General features: G+C 37.9%; 1 protein-coding gene across 2 annotated transcripts in view; it reads right to left on the bottom strand.

The window, feature by feature from the left end:
* PAXIP1 (PAX interacting (with transcription-activation domain) protein 1) overlaps positions 1-9,798 on the bottom strand; it is a 55,370-nt gene that overhangs the window by 9,069 nt on the left and 36,503 nt on the right. For both annotated transcript variants that reach the window (XM_011973073.1, XM_011973074.1), the window contains 7 exons: positions 9,016-9,153; positions 8,317-8,438; positions 7,698-7,882; positions 6,699-6,742; positions 4,229-4,299; positions 2,615-2,717; positions 1,357-1,525 (listed from right to left, as the gene is read on the bottom strand). In XM_011973073.1, coding sequence (XP_011828463.1) covers positions 1,357-1,525; positions 2,615-2,717; positions 4,229-4,299; positions 6,699-6,742; positions 7,698-7,882; positions 8,317-8,438; positions 9,016-9,153 — 832 coding nt within the window. The remainder of the gene's footprint in view (positions 1-1,356; positions 1,526-2,614; positions 2,718-4,228; positions 4,300-6,698; positions 6,743-7,697; positions 7,883-8,316; positions 8,439-9,015; positions 9,154-9,798) is intronic.

Here is a 9,798-nt window from a genome sequence, read left to right on the forward strand (position 1 = left end):
ACTGCCTTAGATACAGAATCATAAAATTTTAACTTTAGTTCTAGTTTTGCTATAAACAGCAATCTTAAGTATCTTTATTTTTCTGGGTTTTCTCATCTATAAAATTAGACTACATGAACTTTAAGATATATACACTTCTAATTTATTTTCATAAACATGAATTACATTTAAAATCTGTGGCCAAAAATGTGACATGAATCTAAAATATTTTAAATTTAAAAGACGGATTTAATGATGACTTGTGTCTGTTAAGTGATAAACAAGGTGAGTTTAGCCACAAGAGTGTAACGGGACCTACTAGCACCCCCTGCAGGCCTTGCTCTTCCCTTTGGCAGCTATATCTTTCTGCTTAGGGGGTCGGGGGCGAGGGAGGCATAGGTGAGAAAGTGTGAGAACACGTCAATACAGGGCAAACACTGGCACAGAAAAATGAGCATGTGGATGCTCTAAATCAGGGGCTGGTAATCAATATAACTGCTACATGATGGAGTAGCCAGGGAGTTCAGTTTTAGTGCCAGCGTGGTTGGGGCAGAAAAACCAAATGAGAAAAAAGACTGAGAATTCGGTGAAGCTTGTCATGGGGCATGTGCCTCTGAACTGCTCAACCCAGACAGGGCCCAGGGGAGGATGCAGGACACAGCTGGGGAAGCTGAGAGGTGCCTGGCCTAGATGATGCGCTGGAAACACCAACTCCGCAGACACAGGGTGACACCACTGCTGTGCAGGACAGTAAGGGCACACAGCTCCCCTGGCTATACAGCCTCCATGAAGAAAAAAATCGCTTAGAATTTATACTTATTTTATACCTAGCAAGGTTCTAAAAACACTTAGGTGTATATCAACCTAAGAAAAAACTATCTTTTACGTGCCATCTCTAAATGTGACTGTTGGTAAAAGAATTTCTCTTTTGGGGCTCTGAACAATGGAAGATGGGCAAGAGGACATAGATGTCTTTCCCTCCTTATATAAACTGATATCCAAAGTGTATTTGAGTAGGACATTTACATACACCTGCTCTCTTTCCAAATAAAGAAAAAAATTATACTTCCCTGCACTTTGAAAAATCTCATTTTACAGCCAGATTCCAAACGAAATATACTAACAAGAAAATAAAAAGAGGGACATAGAGCTTGTTTTCCCCCTAATATTGTCCAATTTACCAAAACTTTTATACTTAGGGTAAAATGCAAAGACATCAATCAAAGGAATCACTGGGGATATGAAATAAATGTATAAATTTAAATGAATAACTATCACAGTTAAAAAAATAAATATTTGTTGGGATGAAAGAGATGAATTCAAGGAAAAAAAAGTTTAATTGGCAGTAAAAACAAAGTTACTGGTGCTGCTCCTTACCAATGAACTTCTGACACCTGAAGCATTCTTCCAGCCACTCTGGCGTCACTATGTGCTTCACGACAGAAATTGCCGTCAGGAACTTCACAGTGCGAGTCACTTTGCTGGCAATGAGATGCGTGCACTTCTGTGCAGACTCTGCCACCTCCCCACCGAGAATGTAGAGCTTCTAAAGGTCACAAGCACAGGTCAGAAATGAAAAAGTTCAGCATCCATAGAGCCACACTGACAGAGAGTAACACAGAGGAATACCTATCTAAAGACAAGGTTTATGACTAATTCTCAGCCACAGAAAACAGTGTGACAGGTAAGATGAAACCTATAACTACAGGAGAAAAATAAAAAGGAGAATTTATCATTTACATTTCTGTAGTTTAAATCCACACAAATCAAGATTAAAATACGAATTCTCCATCAAACATCAATAACATATCTCCATGAATAAATTAAATGACATGAGAATGATGCAGCTCACTTCACAATGAAGAGTAAACAGCCAAGACTTGCTAGGCTGAAACTGGTGTTAATGAGGAACATTTACCTGCTATATTCGTTTTCTGAAATGACGGCATAAAAACTGGCTAAGATTTGAGCATATAAAAAAGCGACCTCCTAATAACTATCCTCACATTTTCAAGGTGGAGAAATTAATTTGTTCTAAATGTATAATAGTAGCATTTATAATTGTTAACCAGGAGTGAAATGTATGAATCCACCATAATACAGGTCAACTTATACTCTTAACCATCCTCTCCCTCACCAAAACAAAACAAAATCTCATCATCCTTTGGGTTGTTATTTCAAAAAGTATATTTAAAACCTGTGCCCATTTATCATCTAAACAAATACGCAAACTCCCTTTCCCAAGAAAACTAATCTTGGGTAGACTGTGTTTCAATCAGATAACTTGAAAAGACAGTTTTCCTTCATGCTGGATGTCTTTATGAATACGACACAGAAGGAGACTTGCAAATGTTCATGTGACTATTAACACGGTTCCTGGCCTGTGCTAATAAGAAAGCAAGTATCTAAGTATGAAATAATAGCACAGAACATGGCAGGAAGCCACTAAACATTTAACTAGTTGTTACTATAAATACTACTAAAAATACTTCATAAATATGCACTATAAAGACTGCTACAACAAGATATTCCTGACTATCTAAACTATGTAAGTTAATAAACTGCTGATCTGAAGTAAATATATACAAAAAGGAACACTGCTAAAAATCCTTGTACGAAGTAGATGAAATTTCACCTTAATATACTGTTGAACCTGGACAGGCTCGAATCCAGTGAAAAGCACAAAAGGGGTCAATTCCGGAGTTAGCTTTTTAGTGGGAGGTGGTATGTCTTCAATTCTGTGGAAGAAATACACATAAAATAGTGGTGATTTCATATTTACTTACAATGAAAATTTTCTTTAGAAAACAAGGGATTTCAATAGTTTAACAAGTTTTAACTGCATGTGGTTTTTATTATTAAAGGAAAAATACAACGAGCTATCTCTCCTTCTTTTCTTTCCACCATTTCCATAAAGTCACCTTCCAAAAAAGACTACCTCTGAAGCTTCCAAGGGAGGCATCCAATTCACTTTTGGTTAAGAGCAATACTTCCTTCTTCATCAATCCCCTCCTGATTAATTTTGTAATTGGCTTTCAGAAGAAAGCAAAGTTGCTTCTAAACATTACTGATTTTGCTAGCTTTATACTTCATTCTTTTCTATCAAGTTTTTAAGATAACCTTGTGTGACTCAGGCCACTCCTTGTTTGCACGTTCACCATCACTATAGGTCAGCCGAGTGTTGCTAGAGCTTCCAGTGTCTTTTACATTCTAGCCCTCTTCAACCACAAATTATGAAAACGCGACTCTGCTCAAGCACACATTTTAAATTAAACCTTTTTGTTTTTTACATAACCCTTAAACTTTTTAGATCTTTTTTTCAGCTTATTATTTTCTGAGACAGTCCAATAAAAATTTATTTTAAAATTTATTTGTGGCAATTTGATGACAGCCTCAAAAAATATCACATAATTAGGATTTTATTACAAAAGTCAACAGTTCAGTTTGTGTTTTGAAAGTGGGGAATGGAAGGAGGGAAAGAAGATGAGCAGGAAAGAAAAGATGAAGAAACTGGTAACTGCAAAAAACAATTCAAGCAGTTATATTTCACCATGTACAGTTTGGAAAGAAGAGTTTTCTAGAATCAAGGAAGAAAATAAAAGCTCTGTTGGTTTGCTCCTGCATTTGCTATGCCTTACTAAGTAAATGATTGGCAGGACATCATTATTGACTCCTGCTGGCCAACATGACACTAAAATGATATGCATCTCAATCTACATACTCCAAGCCAAAAACCAACATGCCATGTGCACTGCACATGTCCTTCCAAACAAAGGCTTTGGGTCTGGATCCTCCTTCCCACCATGGCCAACACTGCTCTGTCCTCATCGAGAACTGGCAGATCCAAGGAGCATACCCAAGACGACGTCACAGCCTACATGCTCTCTTGGCACCTAGAGCATGTTCTTCAGCCATGCCCAGGAGGCCTGGGGCTCCGCGGTGTACCTCTGAGCTGGGCTCTAGACCTCCCACCCCATATCCACCACTGTAGCTTCTGTTTTACATGGTGGAGAGGGGCTTCTTATACTATGTCGCTTAAAGAAAAAGACTGAATTTTTTAAAAATAAAAAATATACTGGCCTATGTCATTAAAATGAAATAAAGTTGTAAAGCAAAAAGCAAACTCTTTCAAATCCTATTTATTGCAAAACATTTTAGAAATTTGCAAAACATTTCCTCAATTGCCACCGATTTTCCAAAGCAGACCTGTGAAAGCCAGCACTAAAATATTTAAGGTTATTACTCATACCTGGCTCTTTTGGAAGAAGGCTGGACGTTAGCTACTTCATTCTGTTTCAGTTTGGGAGGTAGTCTTACACTCTGCAATTAAAATATTGTCGACTTTAATTCAATCAATCTACTAAGTAATACAGTAGCTTCCAAAAGATTTATGTGTCGAATAATCAAACTACTTAAACATATACAAGAATCATGTTGTTCTTCACCACATCAGAACTAGTCTTCACCTCAAAAGATCACTAGGACAATGCAAGCCAGGAGAAGAAGCTAATATTCCAGAGTGAACCTCTGTATTGTTTTCGTTTTTTGTTTTTTTCTTTCCCTCTTTATTCACAGAATCCTTTCGGTATCTTAAAGTATCTTTGTTCCCTTTTTTCCTCCATGTTACATACATGCAGCCCTCAACCTTGAACTTCTCAGAATGGTTTTTATTTCAAATATTTTGTCCTGTGTCCCAATTTAGAATGTGGAAAACATGACTGAAATTACACCTCTGCCCTAAGACTATTCCTAAAAGAGAAATTTCACCTATGAGATTTCACAAAAGATGTTACATGACAATCAAATCAACACTGCTTGCTACCAACAGCCAGACAAGGTACCAAAACCTACACTCTGCCTCAGCAACATGGTCACATCCACTAGGACCAGCTCCAGTCCCTGACCCTGGAGCAGAAGCCATGCTAAGCACAAAGAGAGCAGGAAGGAGATGGGATTCCCTTGTGGGGTCCCCACCACAGTCAGCATCTCCATTCTACCCTATTCCTCGTTCACTCCTCCTTCACAGTTTCAACTCAGAGGTTCTTTGACTTGTGTGGACCAACCATGTCTTTCCTAGATGTTTTATTACTTGAAGGAATTGCTCTCAATCTTATTAATTTACTTTAACTAAACTTATTTTTTCTAAATATTGTTGCCGTATCTAGACAACCAAAATAAATATATCTACAGAAAGCATTCAAAATCTATTAGCCCTGTCATACACAGAGAATCAAGCTTTATAATAATTTGCAGGAAAGTTTATTACACTTTTTCTTATTATAGTCTTTATAAGAAAACAATTTCTCAACTCTCTATTTCCAAAGATCGCATTTAAGTCTCCAAATTGTCATTCACTGGTACCAAGAGTAGAAACAAATGGTGGGATAGGCAAAAAGGGTAAACTGGGCCTCTTTGTCTCTAAGATTTTTAGCTTTTAATTACTGATACAAAGCCACCAGAGAAGCTGACATCTGGAGCCCCTGACAACTTCAGAATATAAGCCATATAGTTTGGGAGGAAAACTCTGATGACCACTTTCTCAGTGTGAGCTTAAAAGCCACCATAAAATTCCTTTCAGCTAAATGAACTGGGAGAATATTTGCTTTTGCTGATGTGTCCAAACTGGTCATGTCTTTAAAATTAAAATCATAACTACTAGTTTAAGCTAGGAAAAAAAATACATCTACGATCACGTTATCATTAGCAAGAAGAAAACAAGACTGTGGCTTGGGGGGCTTCCTCAGAGACTCAGGATGATTATCAGCAGCTTCCAGATGAGATCTGAAAGCCGAGTAAGTCAGTAGATAAATAACCAGAAACACAGGCGTGGGTGTTAGCTGCTAATCCTCATGACACTATTCTCCTCAGCTAGTTGTTCAAGTGGCACAAACCCTAAATTACCTCCGTATACAATAGAAATGTGGTGAAAACTTGGTGGGTCCATGACATGGAAATCCATTTTTAAAAACAAAGGTTAGTATATAACAACAGGAACATAAACCAAAGTCTTAAAATTACACTACTATGGGCCAACAGTAAAAAAATCTGCTATTCTCAAAGTGCTGATGTTCAGCCAAACAGTGGGAAGTCACAGCAGACAAAGTCTAAAGTGATATTGAAGTAGTCCTGTCTGTAACTTAGGAAATATGAATGTGGGGAAAAGAGAAAAGACAACTGATTTTCCACTCATCACACTTGACAGATGAGAGAGAATGCAGAAAGCACCTCTCTGTCTTGTAACTAACAACCAATGGCCCTCACACTTCAAGAATGGCCTATCCTGAAAAGCAGAGACCTCAAGCACTGTGATGTGACTCCCAACTCAGGACACTATGAAAACATTTCCCCTCATCACGAGACCCGGGACTCCTTAAGTTCTGATCTGTAGCCTCAAGTAGGTTACACATCCATTGCTTCCAATGGTTCTTCAAGTTCTTGCCTTTCTAACCCTACGAAAAACAAGACATCACCTTTGATTTTACTGTTCTCTATAAGCAATCACACAGCTCTCTGAAGCAAATGAGCCCCTCACATGTATATATAAAAATAATGACAATCACATCCTAACAAGAGAAAAATCAATCCTAGGATTTACTGGAGTAGATAATTCATTTGTTATCATGTTGACAAATTACTAATTTTTAATTTATTACAAATACATTCCTACTGCATTTTAATAGTACAGTAATAGCCAAAGTAAGGTTATTAATTTGACATACCATCAACAACTCTGCAGACACTTTTAAGGGAACTCTCCAAGCATCTAAAGAAAGAAACACATTATTTTTTATGATAGATACATTGTTCAAATAAAAAGGCCTTTGTGTAAAAGTCTTCCCTGATAATCCTCAACAGACAGGTGGCTTAGCTGACAATACTTGGTAAGGATAAACGTAAGTACTATAATGAAGTTTTAAAGAAAGCTTTCCAGGCAAGGTGAGGGAATGCTGCTGTGTTCGTTTCACATGCTGTCCGGATGAAGTAGCACTAAGGCCACTGGCAGCAAACAACAAAGCAAATGCCGTGTCTAAACCCATGGCATTCACCCTCCCACTGCTGGTTTGGTTGTCTGGATAGACATTTCTAGGCCTGTGTCCAAGTCTGGGTTTCACATAGTCTGGCCTCTAGCAGGCACAAACCTTCTTGCCTATCACAGGAGCCATGATGGCATTCAAGATGTAACAGCAAGTCAGTCAAAGCTCAACAGTGACAAAGAGGACAGACATCAATTCTAGGAAAGCAGGGAACGTTCTGTAAGGTAGAGAGCAATTTGGACAAAAGATTAACTGGCCTGAGAGGCAAGACTATCAAAAAGCTTTCAAGCGCTCCTTCCATCTCTAAGAGTTCATCAAAAGCAAACAAAAATACTAAACCATGGCACACGCCTGTAGTCCCACCTACTTGGGAGGGTGAGGTGGGGAAATCACTCAAGCCCAAGAGATTGACACTGCAGTGAGCCATGATCACACCACTGCACTCCAACCTGGGTAACGAAGTGAGACCTTGTCTCAAAAAAACAAAAACAAAAACAAACAAACAAAAATCCTGGGCAGAGTAGGGAGAAGGAAGAAAGAGCATAGAAAGGAAATTGGAAATGAGTCAAAAACTGATTAGAAAGCTCAAGCCAGGCCTGGTAATTAGTATGAATAAAAAGATGGCAGAAGTAATGCTAATGATTTAATTTAAGTAAGATTTGCAGCATGTAGAATTTCACTTACCTAAAAGATTTAAAACTAAATGCTGGGTAGGGGCAAATGGATCCTGCAGACTGAACGCCGTGTAGCGACTATACTGAATCTGCCTCAGTGCCTCAAAGTTTCCCAGAAGAATATCGCCAAGCCACTGGGCGTTGACACAGGGTATCCTCCACTCTTTGGCTTTTTCATACTTTAAACCAGTTGGTCTTTTATTTTTCGAGGAGAAAACATATTTATTAAATGTTAGAGATGTCAACTGTCCAAATGTACATTTATTTCCAACAAAAGGCAATAAAAAATTTCTCATAATAGAAGTGGGAGGCATATCCTAGCAAAGTTGAGGGTGACCCTGAATGATAATGAAATATACACCTCAAGGCTCAAATAGAATTACAAAACCACCTAGGAGTCTTACTTTTACCCTATTCCTGTTTTGTTAATTCAAATTTCATTAATTTAAATGTTTTCTAGGTATTTCTACTAACATTACTATATCATTGCCATACTTTGTTTAACAGACTTTGATTTCCACAAATTTCTACCACAAAACTATGGCACATTAAAAAATGCACAACTATTGAAATAGCCACTATATTGTGTGTAAATTTATGATTAAAAACGGTTTCAAAAATTTACTTACTCTTTACAGATGAGGACTGTGTTGCTGCGGCATAGGTAACCCGTATATTTGGCGCCCGCCAAATAAGCCATTAATTTTAGGTCATCTCTGTCACTATCAACAAATCCAGTCACAGAGATAATCTAAGAAAAAAAAAAGAGAGAAAATAAGATAAACACAAAATAAACAAAAAAAACAAAACCAAGTACTATTTCTTCTACTTCTTAGTTGACATATATTTTTTCACTATTTTTTTGGCATTATGGAACACATTTGGTAATATCATTTCTAAAACTTTCAAGACCAGAACTGTATTAATGGTCAAAAGGTTACACACACAGCCCTCACGGGGAAGAAGAAAAAGAATGAACATGAAATGCTGAGATCATTTGGGAGGGAGGACCCACAACTATTGATTAGTTCCACCCACTAGGGGCTGCCTTTGGTACAAGACATCTGATTTATTTTTGGATTTTAAATAGTGTCAAAGACTGGAGAATCCATTAAATATCTACTATGTGCAGAACGTTGTGACTGTTACAAGGAACTAAAAGAAAGCAAGCTATTTCTTATGAGCAGGCACTTATAAAACGGGCAAAAGTACACAGAGAAGCTCTGACTCGGAAGCCAGCGCGGGAGCCTCAGGTAAGTGCTAGCAAGTGATTACTCGCCAAAGTCGAAGGATGATTTAACAAATGGAACGCGAGGACTCTATCTTACATGCTGTGAACACGGCTTTCCTCCTGGTGGGAAGGCCACTGGAAAGTGAAGGGCTCGGTGCGGTGGTACCATTTTCTTCTTCTTTAAGACTGTGTTTAACCAGTGCGCAGTGATACATCTCTTTCTTTCTCTTATTGCCTGTCAAACATAAAATTATAGGTGTGTTGTTTTTGTTTTTCTGCTGCAGGATTAAAGAAAATTCTATGGTTGTATAACTACAATGCCCTTTTCATTGGAAGCCCCATAAAAGAATTTCATGACATCTAGCACTTGATTGAAGTAACAAATTAAAACCATGTAGCTGGTTATTTGAAATACAACCTAAAAATGTTACTATCCATCTGCAAACAAGAGTCTACAACTGAGGACAAAAGCAACAAATTCTACGACAATCTTAAAAATAACGTTAGTGATGAGTGAAATAACACGTAGGACCACCAAAGTTATAAGTGCCCTGTAAGAACACAGAGGGCTGCACGTAAGAAAAAATACCAAAAACCATCCACCTAAGATGAACCACAGGAAAACAAAAAAAGTCTCAAAAGTATTTCCACATTTTTACTGGAAAAACAGACCCTGTGAACGGCTATCCTCTTTAAGAGGGGAGTCTTGGAGGTCATTTGTCACATATACATAATCTGTCTACAATAAGCATAATTTTTTGAAAAGAAGTGAAACTTCAGAGAGCACAGGAAGGTAGTATCAGGAGAAAGCCTACGTCCCGGCAGGTTTAGAAAAGCTCTGTAAGGGACCTGTCTTTGCACGCTTATGTGCGAGTCACAC

The sequence above is a fragment of the Mandrillus leucophaeus genome, unplaced genomic scaffold (assembly GCF_000951045.1).
Source record: "Mandrillus leucophaeus isolate KB7577 unplaced genomic scaffold, Mleu.le_1.0 Scaffold134, whole genome shotgun sequence".
NCBI classification, from domain to species: Eukaryota; Metazoa; Chordata; class Mammalia; order Primates; family Cercopithecidae; genus Mandrillus; species Mandrillus leucophaeus.